At 56.0% G+C, this 13,782-nt stretch overlaps 1 protein-coding gene across 1 annotated transcript in view; it reads left to right on the forward strand.

Moving 5' to 3' along the window:
- Positions 1 to 5,537, forward strand: part of A4galt (alpha 1,4-galactosyltransferase (P blood group)) — a gene marked incomplete at its 3' end in the record, with an annotated part of 19,073 nt that extends 13,536 nt beyond the window's left edge. Inside the window, exons 2-3 of the mRNA XM_010634503.1 lie at positions 3,468 to 3,615; positions 4,675 to 5,537. Coding sequence (XP_010632805.1) covers positions 4,704 to 5,537 — 834 coding nt within the window. The remainder of the gene's footprint in view (positions 1 to 3,467; positions 3,616 to 4,674) is intronic.
- Positions 5,538 to 13,782: the final 8,245 nt, after the last annotated feature.

A 13,782-nucleotide genomic window follows, 5' to 3' on the forward strand; every position in this document is an offset into this window, starting at 1 on the left:
CAGCCTGGGTATGAACTCACTACGTAACCAAGGCTGACCTCAAACTCACAGTGATCCCCCTGACTCAGCCTCCTGAGTGCTGGGATTACAGGCATGCACCACCATGCCTGGCTATATGCTTCTTTATTTTATACTTTGTTCCCTTATTTTCGTTGTTTGTTTGTTTTGAGACAGGATGACGCTATGTCCATTAGGCTGGCCATGAACTCCCTATGTAGTCCAGGCTGGCCTCCAACATGTGGGATTCCACCTGCCTCAGCCTCCTGCACCTAGCTTTTTTTTTTTCTTTCTTTCCTTTTCTTTATATAAGGTCTCCCTGAGTCATTAAATTAAGCGGGACTCAAACCTGTGATCCTCCAATGGGTGGTGCATACCTCTAATGCCAACACTTGGGAGGCTGAGGCAGGAGGATATCCATGAGTTTGAGGGCTACATAGCGAGACCCCGTCTTAAAAAAATAAAATAAAAAATCACTCATGATCCTTACCACATCCTGCTTCCCTTTAAAACTGTAGTCCTGATGTTTCGGGAAGCTTGCTTTTGTTCCAGTGGCTATTTCTGTTTCTGCCTTCTGTTGATAGCTTCTCTTCTGTGAAGCACAGTGCGTGGCCCTTGTTTCTTCCTCCCCGTCCCTCCTGACACCCCCCCACCACAAGGCTCTGTTGAGTGATCTTGGGGACAGGTAGACAGATGGACGCTTCCGTCCTGTGCTCTGGAGCCCTGTGAGGTGGCACTGCAGAGTGGCCTTGCCTTGTGTGAGGGCGTGAGGATCAGAGCAGCGGCCACACAACCCTACAGACGCCAGGGACCTGTTCCCTGCACTGCCTTCGCTCTTACCAGTGGCCTGCAAGGCAGCACAGTGGGGGGAATCAGGCGCAGTGCAGTGCGTGCCTAGCATGTACCTGGCACCATAAAAAAGCGCATTACATTCAGTAAAGCAGAGCCGTATTATCCTTCACTTTGGTTGTCTTCGTACTCTAAATGTGCTTGTGCTTTTACTGTTTGATTTTTTTTTTTCTTTTAGCCCAGGCTGACCTTAAACTCGTAGAGCTCTTCCTGCCTCAGCCTCCTGAGTGCTGACTTATAGGTGTGCACCCCCACACCCCTCTGGACGTCTCTCAATGGCTCCTAGCTGGAGGTGGGGCCCGTGTGGACTGGGGCTAACCATCCTCAGGGCTGGGCCTGGCCTGGGAGCCCAGAGAGGGCAGAAGGGCAGCCGGCGGCTATGCCCAGCTCTGCCTCCATCTCCTGCAGTTCACACCTCTCTCCCCCGCTTCCTGCCTGAGCTGAATTGGGGTCCTGACAGTGGGAGCCCCAGGAGGGCTTGGATCAGGGCAGGGACCACCGGGCAGTAGGGGGAGGCAGCAGGAAGTGCCAGGCTCCGCTAACAAGGCCAGATACTGACTGGGCGTGAGATCCTTGTGGGGGGAGCATGCTTGGGGCCTGAGGTCACGCAGGCCCTGGGCTGTGGCCAAGGCAGCCCCAGCACAGCTTCTATTTCTGAGCTTTGGCTCCCACGCCAAATATGGTGTAGCTGAGTCTGGCACCAGCCGGCAGCCAGGTGGCCGGGCATGGGTCAGGCGGTGCTTCCTGCCTGTGTTGGCCCAGGGCCGTCGGCTTGCTCAGCAGCTGTCCACCTTCTGTCCCCTGTCTGTCTGTCCCCCAATCACAGTGGCTCACACTGAGTTAAAGATGCTCAGGACCACTATACCCGCTCTCTGCAGAAAGGGGATCAGGGCCCAGGAACCAGGGGTGTGGTTTGTACTGCAAATAAGTAAAAGGCATCATGTGAGAACAAGAACAGGTGGGTGGAAACTTGTGATGAATGTTTAAATTAAAAATTGTAGCCGGGCATGGTGGTGCGACGCCTGTGATCCCAGTACTCGGGAGGCTGAGGCAGGAGGATCACTGAGTTTGAGACCAGCCTGAGCTAGATAGTGAGTTCCAGGTCAGTCTCAACTACACAGTGAGACCCTGTCTCAAAGTAAATAAATAAATACATAAAGAAAAATGAATGTATTACAGGAGGCCTGGGGATTTAGCTCAGTGCTGCCACCCCTGCCTCCCAAGCACAAGGTGTTATTGAAGGAATTGGCTGGCTAGTGACACACAAGAGGCAGAAAAATGGAAGTAAAATAACAAAAGTTTACTCATTGACGAGTGTTGATAGCACATAAGCAGTGCCTGGATCGACCCAGTACCGGGCTACAACTCCTCCTTTTATAGGGTTTTAAGCCTTGATCTCATGCAGGTGGTTACACTGCATTTTCATTGTACAAAACATGGTGGGGAGGCAATTGATTTTTGGGGGGGCGGGGTTTGAGACAGGGTCTCACTATGTAGTGAGACAGACCTGGAACTCACTATGTAGCTCAGGCTGGTCTCGAACTCACAGCGATCCTCCTGCCTCAGCCTCTTGAGTGCTGGGATTACAGGCATGCACTACCACACCCACAACCTGGCCAGGCAATTGAATTTCAACCTGTATGTAGCATTTCTTTGTTAGGGAAGGTTACCTTTAAAATTCATTTAATTATCTATTCTAGCCGAGGGCAAGGGGGTGTCTGGTTGGCCAAGCTAACAATGGGTCTTTTCATTTACAAAACTTTTTAGGGAGTGATGCCTCTTTTGTTTTTGTTTTTGTTTTTTGGTTTTTGTTTTTTTGGTTTTTTTGAGACAGGGTCTCACTAAGTAGTGAGACTGACCTGGAACTCACTGTGTAGCTCAGGCTGGTCTCGAACTCACAACTGTGCCACCACGCCCGGCCTAATGCCTCTTTTGATTCTGTGCTAAATAGAGCAAAGGGCAGAAGTTACCTTACATTGTGACATTTCCTAGGTTTTTGCTATTAAAGTGTTCTCTGTCAAAGGTCCTGAGTTCCATTCCAGGTACCCAAAAAAAAAAAAAAGTATTACAGGAAAAGAAACAAACATTGCCACAAATCCCCCTCAGAGTACGCCAAATCCTCTCTTTTTCTTCAAACACACATCCCATCCTTGGCAATGCAACTTTTACTGCCATCTTTTTTTTTTTTTTACTTGAGATGGGGCTTTGCTATGTATTCCAGGCTGGATTTGAACTCACTGTGTTACCTTGCGGTGATCCTCCTGCCTCAGCCTCCCGAGGGCTGGGATAACAGGTGTGCACCACCGATCCTACCTCTGATTTGTCCTTTTAAAGTGTCCCTGTGGCTGCCAAGTGTGAGCTAGTCAACGAGCGAGCGAGTGAGTTACCGAGGGAGAGCTGAGGCCCTGTGTGCCGGGTGCCTGCGATCCCTCCATCTCTCCCTACAGTGCTTTCGGAACTGCAGAGCCCCTGCCTCCTCCGTCTGTCTGACTCCCTGCCCAAGCACCGGTTACCCATGGATCATGTCCTTGACCTTGTCTGTTTCTGAAGGGTTCTCCCTTCCCCGGTGGGCCGTGTCTAATTCTTCCACACCCACTGACGTCGCACCTCATCTTTTACAGATGCACTTGCAGGTACCGAGAGGGCACAGAAAGGCTGCACTCCGACTTCTGGGTCAGGACGGTGTCCCAGGATGGTCAGGTGTCAGCAGTGACGGGGCCGGGCTTCCCTGCCCTCCATCTGCCCACTGCTCAAGCCGCAGGATCGCAGGTGAGGGGACGTCCACCCGGGGATTCCGGGTGTTGGGGAGGGGGGCCTGGGAGCACCCAGGCTGCAACAGTCAGTCCCCCAACCCCTTGGTGCCCAGGATTCCTGGGCCCTGCAATAGAAATGGCACCACTGTCCCTCAGGGCTGCAGAGCTCCGAGGGATGTGACCGGGACCCGGAGGGTGCTGAGTGAGTGGTGGCTGGGCTTCTGTCGATAGTAAATGCCGTGCAGGTCACCAGGCAGCTCGCGGGCCTCCTGTCTCCCAGGCCGTAGGAGCTTGGGCGGGATGAACCTGGACTCCTGCCCTGCTGCTCTCGGGCTGTGGGACTCTCTGCGAGCTCCGGGCCTTCACTATCCCTGCTCCCTCGTCTGGGTGACCTAGGTGAGCCCGGCCCCCGGGGGAGAACGGATGAACAGCCTGGCTTATGCCCCGGCCACCTGTGGCACGCACAAGTGTCGCTCAACACTGGCCACGTGGTCATCTCCAGGACACTGGGTCGAGAGCCATTAGCATTAGTCAAGGTTGCAGACTGTGCTACGACCTCCCTGTGCCTTTCCCACTGCCCACCGGAGCTCCTAGTGCCCGGACAGAGCCAGCGCTGTGCCCATCTGGCTGCAGTCCCTGCCAGCACCTCCAAGCTGCATGGTATCTGTGGGCTGACTGTCCCCAGACCTGGTCACAGGCCAAGGCACGCAGAGCCAGCCCCAGATGACAGGCTGCCAGCCATAACAGGCAGAGGGAGACAGACCTCACCAGGCAGAGGCCTACATGCCCGGTCGCTGTGCCAGCTCCTCTCTCGGTCCCTGCACAAGCTGGACCCCAGCTGCCCACTGTGGGTGACGCTCGCCCAGTCCTCGGGAGTTCACACGTTATTAGGGTCTGTCATCTGAGGCTCCTGTTTTGTTAACATCCCCAATCCATTTTTAAATTTTTATTTCTTGCTGAGACACTTAAGTTGCCCAGGCTGCTTTGAACTGGTTTGTGATTCTCCTGCCTCAGCCTCCCAGAGTGCCAGGATCACAGGTCTGCCTGCCTGAGTGCTGGTGCCCCTCTCTTGCAGACCTGCTGGTCCCGTGATCTGGGGAGACCATGTCCGGGCTCCCGGACCGCCTGCTGCGACTGCTGTGGGGCACCCCCAGGCAGCGGGTCTGCACCCTCTGCCTCGTGGGCTTCAAGTTCTCGTGCTTTGTCTTCGTGGTGATCTACTGGCATGTTGGGGGAGCGCCTGGGGACCGGGGGCACCTCCATACCCTGCCCGTGGACGTGCCCTGCCCGACGCCGGTGTCCCCCGGCCCGAGCAACAGCACCCCACTTGGGGGCGACATCTTCTTCCTGGAGACGTCTGAGCAGACCACCCCCAACTTCCTGTTCGCGTGCTCCGTGGAGTCGGCCGCCAGGGCGCACCCCAAGTCCCGCGTGGCGGTGCTGATGAAGGGGCTGCACGGCCGCACCGCGCCCCCTCCCCGGCACCTGGGCCTCTCGCTCCTGGGCTGCTTCCCCAACGTCCGGTTGCTGCCGCTGGACCTGGACGCGCTGTTCCGGGGGACGCCGCTGGCCCCCTGGCACGCGGCCGCGCGGGGGCGCTGGGAGCCCTACCTGCTGCCCGTGATCTCGGACGCCGCCCGCCTCGCGCTGCTGTGGAAGTTCGGGGGCGTCTACCTGGACACGGACTTCATCGTCCTCCGCGGCCTGGGGCACCTCAGCAACGCGCTGGGCACCCAGTCGCGCTACGTCCTCAACGGGGCCTTCCTGGCCTTCGAGCGGCAGCACGAGTTCCTGGCGCTGTGCATGCGCGACTTCGTGGCCCAGTACAACGGCTGGGTGTGGGGCCACCAGGGCCCGCAGCTGCTCACGCGCGTCTTCAAGAAGTGGTCATCGTCCTCCGCGGCCTGGGGCACCTCAGCAACGCGCTGGGCACCCAGTCGCGCTACGTCCTCAACGGGGCCTTCCTGGCCTTCGAGCGGCAGCACGAGTTCCTGGCGCTGTGCATGCGCGACTTCGTGGCCCAGTACAACGGCTGGGTGTGGGGCCACCAGGGCCCGCAGCTGCTCACGCGCGTCTTCAAGAAGTGGGGAAAAAACGCGGCCATGACGCTGTACCTGTGAGCGGCCCGCAGGGGACCCGGTGCGGGCAGGAGGTGGGGCCCAGGGGGCCCAGGGAGGTAGGAGGTGCGGAGGCACAGGCCCGTCCTCGGCTCAGGCTGCCTGGGCCACCTGAGCATCCGGGGCTGTGTGGACAGCAGGCAAAGCGAGTGCGCGGCTGGGATCCTGGCACTCAGGCTGAGGCGGGAGGGTCTCCGAGAGTTCAAGGTCAGCCTGGGCCAGGTGGCCAGAAGTTGTTGGGCTGGGAGCATCTTCCAGGGGGCTTCAGGAAGCCAGGTGGGCTGGGAACAAGGGCATGGAAGGGCCCAGGAGCCCAGGGTCGGGCTGGAGATCCTCTGGGAGGAGGACTGAGTTCCGTCCTTCATGGGTGGTGTCACCAGCGACACCAGAGTCCACTCTCCGCAGGGGCTGCAGGAGAAGCGTTTGAGAGACACCCGCTCTGCTGTCCTGAGTGGACGGACCCAGAGGCTACTCAAGCCCAGAGGCTCATGAGTTAGGCCGCCCTGGGGCGCGGGGGAGCCAGAGGGAGCCGGTGCTTCAGCAAAGACAGATCCCCGGAGTGGGGCAATCTCCCGCGCACTCAGCAAGAAGGGGCCCTCCGGGCCTTGCACCATGAGAACAGAACAGGTGCGGGGGGCAAGGCTGGAACTCAGCGGTCGGGGAGCCGGCCGGGGCGCTGAGGTCGCCACAGTGATGAACGGCCCCAGCCACACAGCTCGGTGAGCGGCACCCTGGACAGAGCCACCACCCCTGAGCAGAAGCCCGAGCCCAGGAGCAGCTGTGGGGAGATCCACACCGGACAGTGTGTGCTCATCTTACAACAGTGTACAGGCAACGTGTGCTTGGAACTCAGCGGTCGGGGAGCCGGCCGGGGCGCTGAGGTCGCCACAGTGATGAACGGCCCCAGCCACACAGCTCGGTGAGCGGCACCCTGGACAGAGCCACCACCCCTGAGCAGAAGCCCGAGCCCAGGAGCAGCTGTGGGGAGATCCACACCGGACAGTGTGTGCTCATCTTACAACAGTGTACAGGCAACGTGTGATAACCCCAGGGTAATACCTTTCTTTAGGGTAAAAATACATTTTTTAGAAAACATTTTTGTAAGTTTCTCGAAAGGGTTTCACAAGACGAGTTTTCTGGGGTGCAGGCCATGTGGTTCCCACACAGGCACACAAGTCACGGGGTTGTCACAGTTTGGACTCCGTTTAGAACCTGACGGAAGTGGGAAATAGTCTGCCCTGCTCACACACGGGAGAATATGACAGTGACTCCCCGATGCCCAGTGCTCCCTGGTCCATGGAACTTCCAGCTCAGCCCCGCTGGTGCCACTCTACAGCTGGGGAGTGGACAGGCGGCAGCCACTTCCCTGGGGTCTCGACACTCCTGGCGTCAGCCTTGGCTGCTGCCCACCATGTCCCTGCGTGATGGGCCACCAACTAGGGCTGGGAGAAGCCTGTTTTTCCCACCTCAGTTTTCATTCACACAAAGCCTAGAGTGGGACGTGATGGCACACGCCTGTGATCCCAGTACTTGGGAGGCTGAAGCAGGAGGATTGAATCCAAGGCCAGTCTGGGCTGCGTGGCGAGATCCTGTCTCAGGAAAAGCCTCCGTCGGGTCCTGCGAGTTTTCCCACTTCTACCCTGGTGTAAGCCTGGATCTGCTGTAACCTAACTGACACCACAGGGCAGGACTGAGCGAGCCAGGGCTGTGTGGGGGCCTGGCAGGCACCAGGAGTGCACTGCTGGGTGCCAGGGCTGGGCCAGGGAAAATCTGAGCTCTTCAGGGCGCAGTCAGGGCTGGTTTGAGTTGTGTGTTTGGCTTCTGAGCCAGGCACATGGTGACATCCAGGACAGGGACCCTGCCGGGAGCTCTGCAGTGGCCACCGAAGGGGGAGGCATTTGTTGGCCTCTGTACTCTGTTGGCTTAGCTGTCTCCAGGGGTATTAAAGAGCAGCTGATGTCTCTGCTGAAGACTTTCAAAGGAATGTCAGCTAATTACCTTTCCAATCGTAATACGATTTTACCTTTTAATGATTTTTATTTAGCCTTGCTGCCTTTACTTTAAGAATATAAATGATAAAAAATGAATATAAATGATATCTGCAACTATATATTTGAACAAGTCAGGGCTTTTAAAATTTTTTCTTTATTTTGAGACAGGGTCAGATGTGGTGTGTGCCTGTAATCTCAACATTCAGGTGGCTGAGGCAAGAGGATTTCTGCAAGTTTGAGGCCAGCCTGGTGGGCTACATAGTGAGTTCAAGACCAGCCTGGGTTCCGTAGCAAGACTATGTATCAAAAACAAACAAACAAACAAAAAAAAATAGTGTTATCAAGGATTTTGGTGGGGATCAAACTTGGGTCCTTGCGCTTACAAGGCATGTGGCAGAATCACTGAGCTAAATCCCTGGCCCCTATAGTGTTATTAATACCACTGAGGAATACACAAGAGAAATGAAAATGAATGTTCATAGAAAAACATATACACGAATCCCAGCACTGGGGAGGCTGAGGCAGGAGGACCACTGGCAGTTTGAGGCCAGCCTGGACCACGTAGTGTGATTTGTAACAGCCAAGGCGGAGCCACCACAGTAGCCAACAGCTGGAGGAGGGCACAGTGGTCAATCCCAGTTGTCCCCTGCTGGGTCTGGGAGCCTGGACACCTGTGGGGGCTCCCATTCTACCAACCTGGAGGGTCGTTCAGGAGCATAGGGTGTAGGGGCTGAAGTGAGGACCGGTGACCCCCGGGATCCTCTCCCACCACCCTTGGATTTGCGTTGTACGCCAGCACCCCTGGTTCTCTGGCTTCCAGTCTTGGTTTGCTTGTTTTTTGTTTTTGGTACTGGGAATTGAACTCGGGTCCTTGCACGTGCAAAGCAGGTGCCAGAACCGCTTAGCTAAATCCCCGGCGGCTTCCGGTCTTGGACTGCAAGTCACACTGCTGTCTTCCTGGTTCCAAGGCCTTTGCACCTACACCGAGCCACACACCGAAGACCCCAGGGTTTCCTGCCAGCAGAGTCCTGGGAGCCACCTCCCCTAAAAACCCCAGGCCTTGTATCCATTTATAATCCCATTGCTTCCGTCTCTCTGGGAACCTTTACTACCACCCAGCAAGATGGGTTTTTTCGTTTTGTTTGAGAGAGAGTCCTGCTGTGCTGCCCAGTCTGATCTTGGAACTCTTGTTCTCAATTGATCCTCCTGCTTCAGCCTCTGAAGTAGCTGGGACCACAAGCATTTACCACCACACCGAGCCATTAGCAATAAAAAGCAATGAGGTCCTGCTACACCCTTACATACAACGCGGGCAAGCCTTGGGAAATTTTTTTTTTTGGGGGGGATTTCTTCTGAATGAAAAAGCCACAGAGGGCATGATTCCATTTCTAAGAGTTGGCTGAGGGAACACAGCCCTGGAGACAGAAAGCAGGTCACAGGGCTGGGGGAGGTGACACTGGGAGTTTCTTTTGGGGCGACGAGATGTTCTGGATCCGTCGTGGCGCTTGCATGACCAGTGAATGCAAACACACAGGACAGGTTGAGGCCCGTGGTGAAGTGGCTGTCATGTGAACATGTGTGGACGTGCTCACGCCGGGCCTACACTCTCCGAGCCCATAGGACCCCAGGTGCTGTTTGGGAGGCTGGACGCCTGCCTGCAGATTGGCTCTGATTTGACCCGTTCCCTGGTCCCAAGAGTCACAGCTTAACCCGTCCCCACTGGGCTAGCTGACTCCTCAGGGACAGATGCTCACAGAGGCCACCGTGCTATGCAGCCCTGAGGGTTGGTGATGCCTACACAGCCGGCCTCTGCAGGGCAGGCTCGGGGCTGCATCTGGGGGGCCATTGGTTTTGTCCCCGGCCTGGTCTGAAGTCTGCAGCGCAGACAGCTCAGGGGAGGAATGACAGGGACGCGACAGGAAAGCTCAGTGAGAAGTGACGAGCTCCTGTCGCGTGATCCTGAGATACAGGACTCAATAAAAGTGATGGTGCCCATGACGGTGAAGGGCTCAGCGCGCCCGGACGGTACCTTAAAATCAGGTGCAGTGGCTGGGCCTAGTGGCACACACCTGTCTTCACATCTCTTGGGAGGCTGAGGCAGGAGGATCACAAATTAGAGGCCAGCCTGGCTACAGAGTGAGACCCTGACTCAAAAAGAGAGCAGCGAACTGGGGATTTAGCTCAGTGGTTCCAGTGCCTGCCTCACAAGCACAAGGGCCTGAGTTCGGTGCCCGGTACCAAAAGAAGAAAAAGGACAGAAATCCCAGAGTTTTTCACATATCAGCGAAATTAAGACAATTCCTTGCCGGGGATTTAGCTCAATGGTTTCACCGCCTGCCTCACAAGTGCAAGGTCCTAAGTTTGATCCCCGGTACCAAAAAAACCCCTTTTTGCCTTTTGCAATCCCTGGTTCTCACAGTGGTGTGTATGAACTTCCTCATCTTTCTGTTATGAAGTTTTTTCACATGGGGGGCTAGGAAAACCCATGTTCTGGTTGAACAGAGGAGAGCTGGGTGCCATGGTGCACATCTGTGATCCTGGCTGCTCAGGAGGCTGAGGCAGGAAGGTCACAAGTTCTAAGCCAGCCTGGGTAACTCAGTGAGAGCCTGTCTGAAGATTTATAAAGAAAGCAGAGGTGCTGGCTGGGGCATCACTCAGTAGCACAGTGCATGTGAGCTGGGTGGGAGGAAGGGGTCCCCGGGCCCATTTCATCTGCTCTGTGGGTGCCGTCCGTGCCAGGCCAATTCCGTGTGGGCAGTGCCCTTGTGATGCCGATCCTTAACCAACTTTCACTTCTGCATGTGGCCAGCTGGGCTCCTCAGTGAGCTGTCCCCACGCCTGCCCGTGCCTCAGTTTCCCCAGGGCCTGAACCCCAGCCCTGACCCTCACCATCCCGTCCCCTGTCCCAGGGAAGTCTCAGCTGCCCTACAGAGCTCAGAGAAGCCAAATAAACTTAAATATTTCTTCCCTATGAAATGTTACATCCCAGACTTGCTGGGAAAATAAGGCGTTAAAAAAAAACAAAGTCAATAAAAAATCCCCTAAATGAGTGGATGTCCGCTCCATGCAAAAGGGTCATGATCTTTCCTGGAGGTCTGGATCACCCGAAAACAGGCTCTTCCGTTCCACCTGGGTTTTAAATGTAGCCCAACACTAGGGTGATTACGGAAATCTGGGACCAAGAAAAACAGTTCACATGGAAAAGGGAAGAAATGAAAGCTGCTATGTTCACCCTTCTGTCTTCATCTCCTGGTCCAAAGTAGCTGCTCCAAGCCGGGCTTGGTGGTGCACGCCTGTCATCCCAGCACTCGGGAGGCTGAGGCAGGAGGATCGCTGTGAGTTTGAGACCAGCCTGGGCTGCATAGTGAGTTCCAGGTCAATCTCAGCTACATAGTGAGACCCTGCCTCAAAAAAACAAAAACCAAAGTAGCTGCTCCAGCTCCGGCCATTGCACCCACACTCAGCCAGCAGACCTCTCCCAAAATATCACTTCTGTTCTTAGTCCATTGGCTAGAACTTCTTTCCCATAGTTGCAAGAGGAGCTGGGAAAAACAGTTGCTAAAGTGGGAAGTCAGACACTGAGCTAAAAAGGCAGAGGCGTGGGGTCAGGGGAGAAGTTGGGTTGTGCCTGCCACGGGAGATTCCTGTCAGAAAACAGGCCATTGTACCGCATGATTGGCAGGAATGTGTGATGGTAAAACTTGGGAGAACGTTGCATTGTGTTTTTGTTTTGTTTATTTATTTATTTTGAACCGGGGATTGGATTTGGGACCTTGCACTTGCCGGCCAGGTGGTGGAACCACCAAGCTAAATCCCCAGCCCTCGTTCTGTTGTCTGGAACTCACTAGCACCTTGAACATAGTCCCCCTTTGTTGCTGACACCCAAATCACACCCCAAGACAAAAAACAGTTTGGAGTCAGACTGTCAGGTTCGACTCGGGGCCACTTTCCTATTAACCGTGTACTGGCAGCGAGTTACCTACTTAGGTGTGCCTCAGTTTCTTGTGTAAATGAGGGTCATTGGTCGGGCTCGGGGTGACTATGGTGAGAGCAGTGGCCCCGGCACAGTGCTGGGCACACGGGAAAGGTTTTGTAAATGCTGTCATTTGTTGATGCCCCGGGGTGCAGGGACGGCGGGCTCAGGTCACTGGGCACCGGGACACAGGCCACCGGTTCTCCCCAGACAGAGCGGTCAGGCCGTCCCTCTGCGCCGGCCACTCCCTCGGCCACTATTTCTGGAAGGGCACCGTGTCCCAGCCAAGACCGAAGTCCCAGGGCAGCCCACAGGGCAGATTCCACGCGGGGTCACCAGGGAGTTTCTGGCCTCAGTTTCTCTCCCGCGGGCGGGGCCACGGCCGCCTTCCCACGTGGTGCTCATGCGCGGGGCGGGCGCTGGCGGGCGCTCGGGTTCTCCCTTCGCCTCTGTCTGATGAGTGCATCGATCGACTTCGTTGCAAGATCGCACAGGAAACAGGAGAGGCTATGATTCATCCCAGTTTCGAGAAAACTACAGCCTGAAGCCATGTGAAAGGCTGTCCTGGACAGATGTGCAACTGTTCCCGTTTTATAGACAAGTGGACGGGACCAGGGTCAAGCAAGGAGCTAAAGGTCCACGTCTGAACCAAAACCAAGCCCCGACTCCACCCCACAGCCAGATCCCTCCCCGGGTCTGCGCTGCAGGGGCTCAGAGACAGACGGAAAGTAACCGCTGTGCAGCAGCAGGCTGTGCCCCGTGCCCTGGGGACCCCTTCTCCCCCAGGGGGCAGGCCCCTGTGTGCCCAGGGAAGGCCGGCCAGATCTGTAGTCCCCTACGCCTCCTCCCTGGCAGCGCCAGAACAGCCCCCTACCCTACCTGGATTGGCGGAACCTGGCACTGCCTGACCGTGGGCCTCTTTCCTGTTTGGTGCTAAGTGCTGCAACTAGGAAATGACTGCACTCAAGGCCTGGTGCTTGCGAGGCGAGCCCTGCACCGCCGAGCTACATCTCTGGCCCCTAGTACAGTGTTCTTTAAAAAATCCAGGTAGCCGGGCGTGGTGTCCCACGCCTGTAATCCCAACACTCAGGAGGCTGAGGCAGGAGGATCGCTGTGAGTTCGAGACCAGCCTGGACTACGTAGTGAGTTCCAGGGCAGTCTGAACTACATAGTGAGACCCTGTCTCAAAAAAGAAACAAAACAAAACAAAAAAACAGGTATCCTGCAGGAGGGTGTCCGTCTTAGTTTTAAATTAATTAATTTTTGTTGTTGTTTTGAGGGGATCAAACTCGGGTCCTTGTGCTTGCGAGGAAATCCCTGGCTATCCCTGATATAATAACTGTCGCGAGCCGGACGTCAGGATCCTGCCAGCAGGTCCTAAACCTGAAAGGATGAGGACAAAGAGACGGGAGCTACTTTTCTTCTCATGGTACTCGCTGCCCTGCTTTATTACCGAACCTCTCCTTTTATACTCTCCAGCTGCACATTCCGGAAGGAAACCGTAAGTACAATAACAACCATTATGGGTTACATTTGCTAGGCAACAGATCAGACCACCAGTGGAACTAGCCCGTTGCTATGTGCGACGGCACGTCCACACTGCTCGGGTGAATCACAGGTCAGTATGGCTGTGCTCATGTCGTGTTCCTTTACAATGCTCTCCATAAATAACGAAGAGCGGGAGGGGAGAAGCCGCGGGTGTGGCGCACCAGTAACCCGGGCACTCTGGGAGGCTGAGGCAGGAGGATTCCAACTTCGAGCCCAGTTCGGGCAACTTAGCAAGACCCTTTCTCGTAAAAGGGACGTGGAGGTAGCCAGCTCAAGGAGACAGGTGACACTGGGGCGGGGAAGGTGGGCGGCTCCATCCCGGCCCCGCCGCGGGAGGGGAGAAGCCGCGGGTGTGGCGCACCAGTAACCCGGGCACTCTGGGAGGCTGAGGCAGGAGGATTCCAACTTCGAGCCCAGTTCGGGCAACTTAGCAAGACCCTTTCTCGTAAAAGGGACGTGGAGGTAGCCAGCTCAAGGAGACAGGTGACACTGGGGCGGGGAAGGTGGGCGGCTCCATCCCGGCCCCGCCTCCCTCCCCTGCGGCCCGCGGCCCG

Source organism: Fukomys damarensis, unplaced genomic scaffold (assembly GCF_012274545.1).
Source record: "Fukomys damarensis isolate Sample0158 unplaced genomic scaffold, DMR_v1.0_HiC HiC_scaffold_19, whole genome shotgun sequence".
Classification (NCBI taxonomy): domain Eukaryota; kingdom Metazoa; phylum Chordata; class Mammalia; order Rodentia; family Bathyergidae; genus Fukomys; species Fukomys damarensis.